The sequence below is a fragment of the Scyliorhinus torazame genome, unplaced genomic scaffold (assembly GCF_047496885.1).
Source record: "Scyliorhinus torazame isolate Kashiwa2021f unplaced genomic scaffold, sScyTor2.1 scaffold_442, whole genome shotgun sequence".
Classification (NCBI taxonomy): Eukaryota; Metazoa; Chordata; class Chondrichthyes; order Carcharhiniformes; family Scyliorhinidae; genus Scyliorhinus; species Scyliorhinus torazame.
This window is the reverse complement of record NW_027308169.1, coordinates 153,753-170,140: the sequence shown is the minus strand read 5'-3', so window position 1 is coordinate 170,140 and position 16,388 is coordinate 153,753. Positions and strand designations below refer to the sequence as shown.

Here is a 16,388-nt window from a genome sequence, read left to right as displayed (position 1 = left end):
AGCTCCCTCTTACAGACTCCCCATCAAACACTCCCAGGGACAGGTATAGCACGGGGTTAGATACAGAGTAAATCTCCCTCTACACTGTCCCCCATCAAACACTCCCAGGACAGGTACAGCACGGGGTTAGATACAGAGTAAAGCTCCCTCTGCACTGTCCCCATCAAACACTCCCAGGACAGGTACAGCACGGGGTTAGATGCAGAGTAAAGCTCCCTCTACACTGTCCCCATCAAACACTCCCAGGACAGGTACAGCACGGGGTTAGATGCAGAGTAAAGCTCCCTCTACACTGTCCCCATCAAAACACTCCCAGGACAGGTACAGCACGGGTTAGATACAGAGTAAAACTCCCTCTACACACTCCCCATAAAACACTCCCAGGACAGGTACAGCACGAGGTTAGATACAGAGTAAAGCTCCTTCTACACTGTCCCCATCAAACACTCCCAGGACAGGTACAGCACGGGGTTAGATACAGAGTAAAGCTCCCTCTACACTGTCCCCATCAAAAACTCCCAGGACAGGTACAGCACGGAGTTAGATACAGAGTAAAGCTCCCTCTACACTGTCCCCATCAAACACTCCCAGGACAGGTACAGCACGGGGTTAGATACAGAGTAAAGCTCCCTCTACATTGTCCCCATCAAACAGTCCCAGGACAGGTACAGCACGGGGTTAGATACAGAGTAAAGCTCCCTCTACACTGTCCCCAACAAACACTCCCAGGACAGGGTACAGCACGGGGTTAGATACAGAGTAAAGCTCCCTCTACACTGTCCCCATCAAACACTCCCAGGACAGGTACAGCACGGGGTTAGATACAGAGTAAAGCTCCCTCTACACTGTCCCCATCAAACACTCCCAGGACAGGTACAGCACGGGGTTAGATACAGAGTAAAGCTCCCTCTACACTGTCCCCATCAAACACTCCCAGGACAGGTACAGCACGGAGTTAGATACAGAGTAAAGCTCCCTCTACACTGTCCCCATCAAACACTCCCAGGACAGGTACAGCACGGAGTTAGATACAGAGTAAAGCTCCCTCTACACTGTCCCCATCAAACACTCCCAGGACAGGGGACAGCACGGGGTTAGATACAGAGAAAAGCTCCCTCTGCTCTGTGCCGTCCGCAGGGTGGGAAGGTGTCCAAGAACAGGAAGAAGAAGCTGAGGAAGCGACAGAAGCGGCAGGTGAGGCTGCTGGAGGAGAGGCTGCTCGACCTGCAGCGCATGGAAGAGCTGGAGGAGAATCGACTGCAGGAGGCGGCGCCTGCGGGACTGGGAGTCCAGGGACTGACTGACCTCCGGCTGCGCGGCCTCTTCCCGGGGCTGCCCAACTCCCGGCTTGCAGGGGCCGAACCGGGACACTGCCCACCAGGAGTGGCCCGACCCGCGGTGCCGGGAGGAGCTCCGAGGCGAGGCCCGGGTCCCGGGGAGACCTGCGCAGTGTAAGTCCCAGAGACACGAAGCCTTCCTGCATCTCCGGGCGCAGACCTCGAGCATCCTGTGGGGCGTGGGCACAGCTGCGGGCGGGGGGAGGGGGGGGGGGGGATAGGGAGGGGGTGGAGAATCCCAGAGAATTGCCGAGTCCCGGAATCTCGTCTTCCCGATCAGAGTTGGCTCTGACACCCCCCCCCCCCCTCCCCCACACCACCACTCCCCACACCCCTCCCCCCGCTGTGTCCGGGGTGGGGGTTGGGGGAAAGCACCCCCCTCTTGTCAAACCCCTCTCTTAATTTTCAACCTCCCTCTGTAACTGCCCGTCATCCTCGGAAACTCCCCCTCCCCCTGCACAGAATTCCCAGGATAGAAAGGGGGCCATTCAGCCCCTCTGCCCTGTGCTGCGGTTCTTCCCACTCCCCCGTGGGAGCGAGTCCCACATTCTCCCCACTCCCCGTGGGGAGCGAGTCCCACATTCTCCCCACTCCCCGTGGGAGTGAGTCCCACATTCTCCCCACTCCCTGTGGGAGCGAGTCCCACATTCTCCCCACTCCCCGTGGGAGTGAGTCCCACATTCTCCCCACTCCCTGTGGGAGCGAATCCCACATTCTCCCCACTCCCCGAGGGAGCGAGTCCCGCATTCTCCCCACTCCCCCGTGGGAGCAAGTCCCACACTCTCCCCACTCCCTGTGGGAGCGAATCCCACATTCTCCCCACTCCCCGAGGGAGCGAGTCCCGCATTCTCCCCACTCCCCGTGGGAGCAAGTCCCACACTCTCCCCACTCCCTGTGGGAGCGAATCCCACATTCTCCCCACTCCCCGTGGGAGCAAGTCCCACATTCCCCCCATTCCCTGTGGGAGCGAGTCCCACATTCTCCCACTCCCCGTGGGAGCAAGTCCCACATTCTCCCCACTCCTGTGGGAGCGAGTTCCACATTCTCCCCACTCCCTGTGGGGAGCGAGCCCCACATTCTCCCCACTCCCTGTGGGAGCGAGTTCCACATTCTCCCCACTCCCTGTGGGAGCGAGTCCCACACTCTCCCCACTCCCCGTGGGAGCAAGTCCCACATTCTCCCCACTCCCCGTGGGAGCGAGTCCCACATTCTCCCCACTCCCCGTGGGAGCGAGTCCCACATTCTCCCCACTCCCTGTGGGAGAGAGTCCCACATTCTCCCCACTCCCCGTGGGAGTGAGTCCACATTCACCCCCACTCCCTGTGGGAGTGAGTCCCACATTCACCCCACTCTCTGGTAATGATGTTCTTCCTGAATCCAGCCCCCCCCCCCCCCCCCCCCCCCCCGCCACACCCTTCCTCTCCCGCGTTCATGCCTCCCGCCCACTGGACCAATCACAGGCAGGCGATCAGGAGATTGAGCCAGGACCTTGCCCTCCCAGCTGAGCCCAACGCCAGACTGGGAGGCCGGGATCTTGCTCTGCTGAATTCTGGTCTCAGTATCTCTCCGAGACGTGGGCGGGCTTCGGGATTTCACTCGATCGCGTTGGTGCTCGTCTTGAACTCTGACCCCTGAATTTTGCTCTCCCTCCCCTGCCAACCTTCAGGCACGAATGGGAAGATGGACGGGCCCGAGTCCAGCCCCAACGGATGCGAGTCCAGCCACCCTGAAGGGCAGTGTCTCCCCCTCAGCCCCTGCTCCCTCCCGAGCTTTGAGGCCTACCTCCACATGCAGCCTGTAACGGCTACACGACGTACAGCCGCTTCCTCAGCCCGGATTCCCAGATCTCCGGCCTCTCCGGGTCCATCATCTCGGGAAGATCAGGATCCACACAGTCGGAATCTTCCAGTGGGAGGGAGCGAGGCGCTGTCACATCACCACTGGAAGACCAAACACACGGTGAGTACTGGACCCTCTGACAGTGCGGCACTCCCTCAGCACTGACCCTCTGACAGTGCAGCACTCCCTCAGTACTGACCCTCTGACAGTGTGGCACTCCCTCAGTACTGACCCTCTGACAGTGCGGCACTCCCTCAGTACTGACCCTCTGACAGTGCAGCACTCCCTCAGTACTGACCCTCTGACAGTGCGGCACTCCCTCAGCACTGACCCTCGGACAGTGCGGCACTCCCTCAGTACTGACCCTCTGACAGTGCAGCACTCCCTCAGTACTGACCCTCTGACAGTGCGGCACTCCCTCAGTACTGACCCTCTGACAGTGCGGCACTCCCTCAGTACTGACCCTCTGACAGTGCGGCACTCCCTCAGCACTGACCCTCTGACAGTGCAGCACTCCCTCAGTACTGACCCTCTGACAGTGCGGCACTCCCTCAGTACTGACACCGCTGACAGTGCAGCACTCCCTCAGTACTGACCCTCTGACAGTGCGGCACTCCCTCAGTACTGACCCTCTGACAGTGCAGCACTCCCTCAGTACTGACCCTCTGACAGTGCGGGCACTCCCTCAGTACTGACCCTCTGACAGTGCGGCACACACCCTCAGCACTGACCCTCTGACAGTGCGGCCCTCCCTCAGCATTGACCCTCTGCAGTGCAGCACTCCCTCAGTACTGACCCTCTGACAGTGCGGCACTCCCTCAGTACTGACCCTCTGACAATGCGGCACTCCTTCAGTACTGACCCTCTGACAGTGCGGCACTCCCTCAGTACTGACCCTCTGACAGTGCGGCACTCCCTCAGCACTGACCCTCTGACAGTGCGGCACTCCCTCAGTACTGACCCTCTGGCAGTGGGGCACTCCCTCAGTACCGACCCTCTGACAGTGCGGCACTCCCCTCAGTATTGACCCTCTGACAGTGCGGCCCTCCCTCAGCATTGACCCTCTGCAGTGCGGCACTCCCTCAGTACTGACCCTCTGACAATGCGGCACTCCTTCAGTACTGAACCTCTGACAGTGCGGCACTCCCTCAGTACTGACCCTCTGACAGTGCGGCCCTCCCTCAGCACTGACCCTCTGACAGTGCGGTACCTCCGTCAGGCACTGACCCTCTGACTGTGCGGCACTCCCTCACTACTGACCCTCTGACAGTGTTGCACTCCCCTCACTACTGACCCTCTGACAGTGCAGCACTCCCCTCAGTACTGACCCTCTGACAGTGCGGCACTCCCTCAGTACCGATCCTCTGACAGTGCGGCACTCCCTCAGTTAAGACCCTCTGACAGTGCGGCGCTCCCCAGTACTGACCCTCTGACAGTGCGGCACTCCCTCAGTACCGACCCTCTGACAGTGCAGCACTCCCTCAGTACTGACCCTCTGACAGTGCGGCACTCCCTCAGTACTGACCCTCTGACAGTGCGGCACTCCCTCAGTACTGACCCTCTGACAATGCGGCACACCCCTCAGTACTGACCCTCTGACAGTGCAGCACTCCCTCAGTACTGACCCTCTGACAGTGCGGCGCTCCCTCAGTACTGACCCTCTGACAGTGCGGCGCTCCCTCAGTACTGACCCTCTGAAAGTGCAGCACTCCCACAGTACTGACCCTCTGACAGTGCGGCACTCCCACAGTACTGACCCTCTGACAGTGCAGCACTCCCTCAGTACTGACCCTCTGACAGTGCGGCACTCCCTCAGTACCGACCCTCTGACAGTGCAGCACTCCCTCAGTACTGACCCTCTGACAGTGCGGCGCTCCCTCAGTACTGACCCTCTGACAGTGCAGCACTCCCTCAGTACTGACCCTCTGACAGTGCGGCTCTCCCTCAGTACTGACCCTCTGACAGTGCGGCACTCCGTCAGCACTGACCCTCTGACAGTGCAACGCTCCCTCAGTACTGACCCTCTGACAGTGCAGCAATCCCTCAGTACTGACCCTCTGACAGTGCAGCACTCCCTCAGTACTGACCCTACCGACAGTGCAGCACTCATTCAGTACTGACCCTCCGACAGTGCGGCACTCCCTCAGTACTGACCCTCTGACAGTGCGGCACTCGATCAGTACTGACCCTCTGACAGTGCAGCACTCCCTCAGTACTGACCGTCTGACAGTGCAGCACTCCCTCAGTACTGACCCTCTGACACTGCGGCACTCCCTCAGTATTGACCCTCTGGCTGTGCGGCACTCCCTCAGTGCTGACCCTCTGACAGTGCGGCACTCCTTCACTACTGACCCTCTGACAGAGCAGCACTCCCTCAGTTCTGACCCTCTGACAGTGCAGCGCTCCCTCAGTACTGACCCTCTGACAGTGCGGCACTCCCTCAGTCCTGACCCTCTGACAGTGCGGCACTCCTCAGTACTGGACTCTCTGACAGCGCGGCACTCCCTCAGTACTGACCCTCTGACAGTGCGGCACTCCCTCAGCACTGACCCTCTGACAGTGCGGTACTCCGTCAGCACTGACCCTCTGACTGTGCGGCACTCCCTCACTACTGACCCTCTGACAGTGTTGCACTCCCTCAATACTGACCCTCTGACAGAGCAGCACTCCCTCAGTTCTGACCCATGACAGTGCAGCACTCCCCTTAGTACTGACCCTCTGACAGTGCAGCGCTCCTCAGTAGTGACCCCTCTGACAGTGCGGTACTCCCTCAGTACTGACCCTCTGACAGTGCAGCACTCCCTCAGTACTGACCCTCTGACAGTGCAGCACTCCCTCAGTACTGACCCTCTGACAGTGCAGCGCTCCCCCAGTACTGACCCTCTGACAGTGCGGTACTCCCTCAGTACTGACATTCTGACAGTGCGGCACTCCCTCAGTACTAACCCTCTGACAGTGCAGCGCTCCCTCAGTACTGACCCTCTGACAGTGCAGCACTCCCTCAGTACTGACCCTCTGACAGTGCAGGCACTCCCTCAGTACTGACCCTCTGACAGTGCAGCACTCCCTCAGCACTGACCCTCTGGACAGTGCAGCACTCCCTCAGTACTGACCCTGTGACAGTGCGGCACTCCCTCAGTACTGACCCTCTGACAGTGCGGCACTCCCTCCGTACTGACATTCTGACAGTGCCGCACTCCCTCAGTACTGACCCTCTGACAGTGCGGCACTCCCTCAGTACTGACCCTCTGACAGTGCAGCACTCCCTCAGTACTCACCCTCTGATAGTGCAGCGCTCCCCCAGTCTTGAATGTTGAACAATTTATTCCAGGATTGAACTTTCTGTATTATCCATAGAATCGTTCTGTGCCTCAGAGTTTGTAATGAGTCCTCTGGAACCTCTAAACGCGGATAAGATCCGGGTGAAGATTGCCGACCTGGGGAATGCCTGTTGGGTGGTGAGCGATGCTCAAGTTAATCTGTTAGTCGATCCTTATTTCTGTCTGTCCCTCTCTCGCTCTGTGTCCCTCCCGCTCGCTGTGTCCCTCCCGCTCGCTGTGTCCCCTCCCGCTCGCTGTGTCCCTCCCGCTCGCTGTGTCCCCTCCCGCTCGCTGTGTCCCTCCGGCGCTCGCCGTGTCCCTCCCGCTCGCCGTGTCCCTCCCGCTCGCCGTGTCCCTCCCGCTCGCCGTGTCCCTCCCGCTCGCCGTGTCCCTCCCGCTCGCCGTGTCTCTGTCTCTGTCTCTGTCTCTTGTTGCTAACTTTTGGTTGGTTCTTAATTCGTAATTGGCTCTGTTTCTATATACCTTTGCTCTAGAGTCGCCAGGTATCTTTATGATACCGCCACGAGGTTCAAGTTCAAGTAATGATCAATAACTCAACACACCAATTAGTAAGATTCAAATCAAAGCACATTTATTATACACAGTAAATCACTACTCATGCATAAACTCTACTTACTAGCCTATTCCTATCACTAAAAGGCCTATACTTAGCTTCGGACTGGCCCACCAGGTCAGGGGAACAAATGGCCTTTCATTCGGGCCCCGAGTCTGCGGGATTCAAAAGCTGGTATGGACTGGTAGCTCGGAGCGCCTATCTCGAAGCGAGCGCCTATCTCGAAGCGAGCGTTGACTGGAGACTTACTTGGTTGATGCGGCCGCTGAGGCAGTTCACTCTCAAGGGTTGATTCGCGTTGCTGAGTGACCCGGTCAAGAAGGGTGATTTGAACTTGGGGGCTTTACTTTATAGTCCCCAGGGGCTTCCCGCCTTTTGAGGCGGACCCCGTACCTGGTTCCAAGTGATTGGACTTCGTTCCAATCGCTTGGTTCGATTTCTCCAACACTGGAGCGGTTCCCTGATCGTTGGGCGGTCTTGAGGTGTCCGTTAACCTCTTTTGTGTTGGCTCCTGCTGGCGCCGAGGAGTCTGACTTGGCTTTGTTTATCCCAAATGTTTTGATTGTTCCCGGGGATCGCTCATTACTATGTAGCTGGCTGCTACATTACTATGCAGATGGCTGCTTGTATTGATGTTGTCTGGGTTTCTGCAGAGTCTAATACACAGTAAACCTGCACCTGCTAGTTTCTGCCTGTGTTGGCTGAATTTCCCTTCAGCCTTTGCGGTTCTCCATTTTAAGTCGGGAAGTGGCCAACTCAGGTGGCTATACGCTCTGTCTCTCTCTCTCTCTCTGTGTGTCTCTCTCTCTCTCTCTGTGTGTGTGTCTCTCTCTCTCTCTGTCTCTCTCTCTCTCTCTCTCTCTCTCTCGTGTGTGTCTCTCTCTCTCTCTCTGTGTGTCTCTCTCTCTCTCTGTGTGTGTCTCTCTCTCTCTCTCTGTGTGTGTCTCTCTCTCTCTCTCTGTGTGTGTCTCTCTCTCTCTGTGTGTGTCTCTCTCTCTCTGTGTGTGTCTCTCTCTCTCTCTCTCTGTCTCCCCCTCTCTCTCTGTCTCCCCCTCTCTCTCTGTCTCCCCCTCTCTCTCTGTCTCCCCCCTCTCTCTCTGTCTCCCCCTCTCTCTCTGTCTCCCCCTCTCTCTCTGTCTCCCCCTCTCTCTCTGTCTCCCCCTCTGTGTGCCTCCCCCTCTCTCTCCGTGTCTGTCTTTCTCTCTCTCTCGCTTTCTCTCTCTCTCTCTCTCCGACTCTCACGTTCTCTCTGACTGTCTCTCTGACTCTTGTCTCTCTCTGACTCTCTCTTCTCTCCCTCTCACAGTACAAACACTTCACTGAGGATATTCAAACACGTCAGTACCGCTCACTCGAGGTGTTGTTAGGGGCTGGATATGGCCCCCCAGCCGATATCTGGAGTACGGCTTGCATGGTAAGATACCGCGGGGTCACCGGGGTCATGTGTGTGAACGGTAAGATACCGCGGGGTCACCGGGGTCATGTGTGTGAATGGGTCAGGAGGGAGCGCAGAATCTGTCCGAGAACGCAGAGAACCCCACCCCCCCAGTCTCTCTGCCCCCCTCGTTCCCAACCCCCATCAATCCAGCTCTCCGTGTATCTGTCGCTCTCCGGCCCCTCGCCCGCTCCGGCCCCTCGCCCGCTCCGGCCCCTCGCCCGCTCCGGCCCCTCGCCCGCTCCGGCCCCCTCGCCCGCTCCGGCCCCCTCGCCCGCTCCGGCCCCCCTCGCCCGCTCCGGCCCCCTCGCCCGCTCCGGCCCCCTCGCCCGCTCCGGCCCCCTCGCCCGCTCCGGCCCCCTCGCCCGCTCCGGCCCCCTCGCCCGCTCCGGCCCCTCGCCCGCTCCGGCCCCCTCGCCCGCTCCGGCCCCCTCGCCCGCTCCGGCCCCCTCGCCCGCTCCGGCCCCCTCGCCCGCTCCGGCCCCCCTCGCCCGCTCCGGCCCCCTCGCCCGCTCCGGCCCCCTCGCCCGCTCCGGCCCCCTCGCCCGCTCCGGCCCCCTCGCCCGCTCCGGCCCCCTCGCCCGCTCCGGCCCCCTCGCCCGCTCCGGCCCCCTCGCCCGCTCCGGCCCCCTCGCCCGCTCCGGCCCCCTCGCCCGCTCCGGCCCCCTCGCCCGCTCCGGCCCCCTCGCCCGCTCCGGCCCCCTCGCCCGCTCCGGCCCCCTCGCCCGCTCCGGCCCCCCTCGCCCGCTCCGGCCCCCCTCGCCCGCTCCGGCCCGCTCCGGCCCCCTCGCCCGCTCCGGCCCCCTCGCCCGCTCCGGCCCGCTCCGGCCCCTCGCCCTCGCCCGCTCCGGCCCCTCGCCCTCGCCCGCTCCGGCCCCTCGCCCGCTCCGGCCCCTCGCCCGCTCCGGCCCCCTCGCCCGCTCCGGCCCCCTCGCCCGCTCCGGCCCCCCGCCCGCTCCGGCCCCTCCCCCTCGCCCGCTCCGGCCCGGCCCCCTCGCCCGCCCCGGCCCCTCGCCCGCTCCGGCCCCTCGCCCGCTCCGGCCCCCTCGCCCGCTCCGGCCCCCTCGCCCGCTCCGGCCCCCTCGCCCGCCCCGGCCCCTCGCCCGCCCCGGCCCCTCGCCCGCTCCGGCCCCTCGCCCCCGGGGTTGGGTGAATTTGCTGCTCTGACTGTCGTTTCTCCTCTGCAGGCGTTTGAATTGGCGACGGGAGATTATTTGTTTGAGCCGCATTGTGGTGAGGATTATACTCGCGATGAGGGTAAGATTCCATCTGTGCATCAGCACTGAGGGAGCAACACACTGTCAGAGGGTCAGTACTGAGGGAGTGCCGCACTGTCAGAGGGTCAGTACTGAGCGAGTGCCGCACTGTGAGAGGGTCAGTGCTGAGGGAGTGCCGCACTGTCAGAGGGTCAGTACTGAGGGAGTGCCGCACTGTCAGAGGGTCAGTACTGAGGGAGTGCCGCACTGTCAGAGGTTCAGTACTGAGGGAGCGCCGCACTGTCAGAGGGTCAGTACTGAGGGAGTGCCGCACTGTCAGAGGGTCAGTACTGAGGGAGTGCCACACTGTCAGAGGGTCAGTACTGAGGGAGTGCTGCACTGTCGGAGGGTCAGTACTGAGGGAGTGCTGCACTGTCAGAGGGTCAGTACTGAGGGAGTGCCGCACTGTCAGAGGGTCAGTACTGAGGGAGTGCCGCACTGTCAGAGGGTCAGTACTGAGGGAGAGCTGCGCTCTCAGAGGGTCAGTACTGAGGGAGCGCCGCACTGTCAGAGGTCAGTACTGAGGGAGTGCCGCACTGTCAGAGGGTCAGTACTGAGGGAGTGCCGCACTGTCAGAGGGTCAGTACTGAGGGAGTGCTGCACTGTCAGAGGGTCAGTACTGAGGGAGTGCCGCACTGTCAGAGGGTCAGTACTGAGGGAGTGCCGCACTGTCAGAGGGTCAGTACTGAGGGAGTGCTGCACTGTCAGAGGGTCAGTACTGAGGGAGTGCCGCACTGTCAAAGGGTCAGTACTGAGGGAGCGCCACACTGTCAGAGGGTCAGTAATGAGGGAGTGCTGCACTGTCAGAGGGTCAGTACTGAGGGACTGCCGCACTGTCAGAGAGTCAGTACTGAGGGAGTGCCGCACTGTCAGAGGGTCAGTACTGAGGGACTGCCGCACTGTCAGAGAGTCAGTACTGAGGGAGTGCCGCACTGTCAGAGGGTCAGTACTGAGGGAGTGCCGCACTGTCAGAGGGTCAGTACTGAGGGAGTGCCGCACTGTCAGAGGGTCAGTACTGAGGGAGTGCCGCACTGTCAGAGGGTCAGTACTGAGGGAGTGCCGCACTGTCAGAGGGTCAGTACTGAGGGAGTGCCGCACTGTCAGAGGGTCAGTACTGAGGGAGTGCCGCACTGTCAGAGGGTCAGTACTGAGGGAGTGCCGCACTGTCAGAGGGTCAGTACTGAGGGAGTGTCGCACTGTCAGAGGGTCAGTACTGAGGGAGTGCCGCACTGTCAGAGGGTCAGTACTGAGGGAGTGCCGCACTGTCAGAGGGTCAGTACTGAGGGAGTGCCGCACTGTCAGAGTGTCAGTACTGAGGGAGTGCCGCACTGTCAGAGGGTCAGTACTGAGGGAGTGCCGCACTGTCAGAGGGTCAGTACTGAGGGAGTGCCGCACTGTCAGAGGGTCAGTACTGAGGGAGTGCTGCACTGTCAGAGGGTCAGTACTGAGGGAGTGCTGCACTGTCAGAGGGTCAGTACTGAGGGAGTGCTGCACTGTCAGAGGGTCAGTACTGAGTGAGTGCCGCACTGTCAGAGGGTCAGTACTGAGGGAGTGCCGCACTGTCAGAGGGTCAGTACTGAGGGAGTGCCGCACTGTCAGAGGGTCAGTACTGAGGGAGTGCCGCACTGTCAGAGGGTCAGTACTGAGGGAGTGCTGCACTGTCAGAGTGTCAGTACTGAGGGAGCGCCGCACTGTCAGAGGGTCAGTACTGAGGGAGTGCCGCACTGTCAGAGGGTCAGTACTGAGGGAGTGCCGCACTGTCAGGGGGTCAGTACTGAGGGAGTGCTGCACTGTCAGAGGGTCAGTACTGAGGGAGTGCTGCACTGTCAGAGGGTCAGTACTGAGGGAGTGCTGCACTGTCAGAGGGTCAGTACTGAGTGAGTGCCGCACTGTCAGAGGGTCAGTACTGAGGGAGCGCCGCACTGTCAGAGGGTCAGTACTGAGGGAGTGCCGCACTGTCAGAGGGTCAGTACTGAGGGAGGGCTGCACTGTCAGAGGGTCAGTACTGAGGGAGTGCCGCACTGTCAGAGGGTCAGTGCTGAGGGAGTGCCGCACTGTCAGAGGGTCAGTACTGAGGGAGCGCCGCACTGTCAGAGGGTCAGTACTGAGGGAGTGCCGCACTGTCAGAGGGTCAGTACTGAGGGAGCGCCGCACTGTCAGAGGGTCAGTGCTGAGGGAGTGCTTCACTGTCAGAGGGGCAGCACTGAGGGAGTGCCGCACTGTCGGAGGGTCAGTTCTCCCCGACGTCCTGGGACCAGATTTTACCCCTGAACCATGAATAATGACAGATAAACTGACTCTTGTTCCTGTTGCTGCCTGTGGCGTCTTGCTGACCGTATATTGTCTCCCCCCTGGGAATCTGTGTGTCTCCCCCCTGGGAATCTGTGTGTCTCCCCCCTGGGAATCTGTGCGTCTCCCCCCTGGGAATCTGTGCGTCTCCCCCCTGGGAATCTGTGCGTCTCCCACACTGCCCCCCCCCCCCCCTCTCTCTCCCACGCTCTCTCTTCCCCCGCTCTCTTTCTCTGCCGCTCCCTCTCTCTCTCTCTCTCTCTCTCTCTCTGTTATACGTTTTAGTTGCTGTGAAATGAGTCTAAAGTCCTGTTCCTTTTCACCAAACACCATTTATTTCACTTCCACAGCCTCTACACAAAACTCTAACAACACACCGCCTGACAGAGGCCACCTGAAGCCCCTTTACATATCAGTGTCAATTAATGGATACTTAACATAAATGAGACAACTAATTGCAATGTCTCTTAACCCATTACTCAACAGTCTCCCCTTCCTTGGAGAAAAAAAATTAGGTGAAAACAAAATTTCAAGAAACTCAAAAACGCACACATGATGCCCCCCCCCCCTTTTTTTTTTTTGTTTGGACGAGAAAGAAAAACAGTCACAGAAACAAGCGCCCTTCATTAACAATATCCAAAAGTTTCTGTGAACTCGCCCCCTTTTCGTGAAACAGTCTGACAGTTGATAGCTCCTGTCGACCGACCCATTTAATTTTTGTTATTTCCCCTCTGTCCAACATCTGCTTCAAACTTGCGATGTCTATCCGTAAACTCTTTTCATTGACACTTTTTGTAGAGTGCACATTTTCCCACAGGGATTTATTGTCAATGTGACAGTCAGTAGGTATATTACCCAAATCCCCTCATCCCAAAATTTCTGTCAATATCATACTTATATAAAAGGCCATATCCACCGCCTCTACAAGGCTTAACGTCTCAGCAGCCAAAGTGCTTTTTACCACTCTCCTTATTTTCTTTGTTTCCCACACAAGCGGGCAACATTTACCATTGTTCCCCAAAAGGAAAATTATAAAATCTCCTGCGCTTGAAATCCCATCACATAAATTTGCGTAGGACACATCTCTATAAACTATGAGTTTCAAGTGCTTAAGGTCACCTAAAACCGGGAACTTCAAAACACACTCCTGCATTTTTAGTTTGGCCAATGCTTTATTTGCTCTTATTATGTCTTCCACTTTGGGATCATTCATTTTTGTACTCAACTCTAAGACATCAAAACTCACGTCCGGTCTAGTCTGTCTACCTAACCAGTTCAGTTGCCCAATTAAACTTCGCAGTTGCTCTTTTTCTATCTTTGAAACCATTGCGTCTTTTTGTGAAACTCGGCCACGACCAATTGCTATTGGGCTGATGCTTTCCAAATAAGATTGCTGACGTAAAGTTGCCCCTAACTTAGTCTGTCCAATTTCCAGTCCAATATATTTAAATGCATCGGAAGCCTGACTTCCAACCCTGAATTCTTTCCTCAAACCAGAGATTACAATAGCTTCAAAATCACTAGTCCCACCCCACAAAAATTATTTGACATGCATCATAAAGATGCCAGAAAGGTTCCCTTTATAGTGCCAGTAAAACATTGCAGGATCTACTTTCAACTGGTAACAGCCTAACTTTAACAAAACTGACCTTACCGTAAAATACCAGACTCCAGATGCATCATTTAATCCATATACACATTTGTTCAACTTCCAGAGTACCCCTTCTGTGTTAGCTGCTTCTTTAGGAGGACGGAGAAAAATATCTCTCTGGAGCTGATGCCCCTGCAAAAAGGCAGCTTTTATATCTATAGATTTGCATTCCCATGCCTTTGTGGCGAATAGAGCCAAGAAGATCTTTAAAATAACCTTTCCTGCTGTAGGTGAATCTACCCTTAAATCCTGATCTTCTAAGCTTTCTTCAAATCCCCTTGCCACAAGCCTGGCCTTTGCCTTATAAGTTCCATCCGGAAGAACCTTTTCCGTGCAAATCCATCTGTGGGATAGAGCTCGTTGTCCCCTATCCGGTACTTCCGTGTATACCCCAAATTCACTCCAACTATACAGTTCTTGCTGTTTAGCTTCTTTAATAACTTCATCTAATTTATTTGAAGCCACCCAAATCTCATGTGCATGTGGGCTTCTACTCCTATTTGTATTCGTAGCCTTACTCATGTTCCGAGATCTTGACAAACGAAGTCCCCTCTCCCGCCTGGTATCTCGTTCTGTACTGCTACTGCTTGATCTTTCCCTTCTGCTGTGGGATGTCCTTTCAATAGTTCTCGACCTTTTCCTGCGGACCTGTTCACTATCCGTTGTACTATCTGAATTGGCACTGTTTCTGTGCCCTCCATTTTTGAACTTCGTGTTCCCAATCCATTGTCTTGACTCCTTCCCCTGAATGCTGTACATTCAACCAATGTTTATACTTTCCAGTGGCCTTCCCTGCTCTACTAATAACAGTTGCATCCTTCCATTGACTAGACCCTTCAGGCAAGTATGTCACTTGTACCAACTTTTGGCAGTTGCCCTTTCGGAAAAATGGCCTGTTCTAATTCACCAGAAGTGTTGTGTTCCTCCACAGAAACCCTGTCTATATCAGTTAATTGGTCCTCATAGTTCTGTAACACATGCATACCAGATGACTCTGGTTCCTTGTCATGTCTGTCTGCTCTGTCCAAATTTGAAAATTTGTAATCTGTACCTATTATCCTTGATGAATGGACCCTAACAGTTTGATTACCATGTTGCAAAATCATTGTTTTGCCATCTATGCCTATGATCTTCCCTGGGCCTTTCCATTCATTAGAATTGTCTCTCTTATAGTATACCATGTCTCCTTGCTGAAAAACGGCATCTGATGGCCGTACGTTATGTCTTAAAGCTCTGCGAATTCTTTCAGAGACTTCTGCTTCCAAAAAAGCTTTTCTACTGCTATATAATGCATTTAAATGTTCAGCAAAACCAGAGCTAATTGTAGTCCCCTCCCAAGCTGGAGGCTGGTCATCCAAAATGGACGGAATTTTAGGATTTCTACCAAACTCTAGTTGATAAGGACTATAGCCCCCAACCATCTGCAATGAATTATTTGCATGTACTGCCTATGCTAAAGCTGAATTTAGCCTGCAATTTGGTCGATCTGCCAAAATTTTCTGAAACATGTCATCGATGGCAGCATGATTTATTTCACAGACACCATTACTAAATGGGCTTTCTGCAGCCGTATTCATAACTCTGATATTCATGTTTTCACACATATCCCTAAACTCATCATAAGCAAATTCTCCCCCATTGTCCGTAAGGAATTTTGCCGGTGGACCCATTCCTGTCCCTACCCATTTTTCCACTATTTGATCCAGAATTACTCTCTTTTCTTTACTTCGTAGAATCGTTGATTGACTAAACCTGGTTTCAAAATCGACAATGCATAATAAATCTATTATTTGCTTTATCCCAGATCTTAAGGTCCATGGCCACAATGTTGTTAAAATCCCTGGCCAAAGGTAGGGTTACTATCGGTCGAGCTGGTGTCCTTCTGTACTTCCTACAAACTTCACAGCGGTCACTAACCTGGGCTCTAACCTAATCGTGGGCAGCACGGTTGCATTGTGGATAGCACAATTGCTTCACAGCTCCAGGGTCCCAGGTTCGATTCCGGCTTGGGTCACTGTCTGTGCGGAGTCTGCACATCCTCCCCGTGTGTGCGTGGGTTTCCTCCGGGTGCTCTGGTTTCCTCCCACAGTCCAAAGATGTGCAGTTTAGGTGGATTGGCCATGATAAATTGCCCGTAGTGTCCAAAATTGCCCTTAGTGTTGGGTGGGGTTACTGGGTTATGGGGATAGGGTGGAGGTGTTGACCTTGGGTAGGGTGCTCTTTCCAAGAGCCGGTGCAGACTTGATGGGCCGAATGGCCTCCTTCTGCACTGTAAATTCTATGTCTAACCTGTTCTATCAGTTTAGTATAGTCGTCATCCCTTACCCCTGCATCCTTTAATAAATTTTTCAGCCTCTGAGGAGACGGATGTGCAAATTGCCGATGCAGTTTTAATACCACAAGCTTTTTATCAGCTAAAGTCCCATTTTCAACTGCCATTAACACATCCTTAACCACTCTACTTGAAATATTATTTATCAGTAATGGAATACAATAGTGTCCCGACTGTGTAAATTGTAAGTCCACCATCTTTCCAAAAACTGTTGCCGTATCCTGTTCCATATCCAGTTTCATGTGTGCTTTCTTCATCGACGGTCTGCTCAGAAGCAAAGGTATCTCACTTGATACAACATCCGTGCTAATGAAATGATTCACTCCGGCAATATTGCAAGGGATCACCTCTCTTT

The 16,388-nt window shown here is 56.2% G+C and overlaps 1 protein-coding gene across 2 annotated transcripts in view; it reads left to right on the top strand.

Annotated features, from left to right (window-relative positions):
• The first annotated feature begins 1,140 nt into the window (after nucleotides 1-1,140).
• LOC140406296 (SRSF protein kinase 3-like) overlaps nucleotides 1,141-16,388 on the top strand; it is a 45,120-nt gene continuing 29,872 nt past the window's right edge. The window contains exons 1-5 of one of the 2 annotated variants that reach the window (XM_072494408.1): nucleotides 1,141-1,451; nucleotides 3,004-3,296; nucleotides 6,534-6,634; nucleotides 8,377-8,484; nucleotides 9,693-9,762. In XM_072494408.1, the coding sequence (XP_072350509.1) occupies nucleotides 6,560-6,634; nucleotides 8,377-8,484; nucleotides 9,693-9,762 (253 nt within the window). In that variant the 5' untranslated portion in view covers nucleotides 1,141-1,451; nucleotides 3,004-3,296; nucleotides 6,534-6,559. The remainder of the gene's footprint in view (nucleotides 1,452-3,003; nucleotides 3,297-6,533; nucleotides 6,635-8,376; nucleotides 8,485-9,692; nucleotides 9,763-16,388) is intronic. The other variant, XM_072494409.1, reaches the window with a different exon arrangement.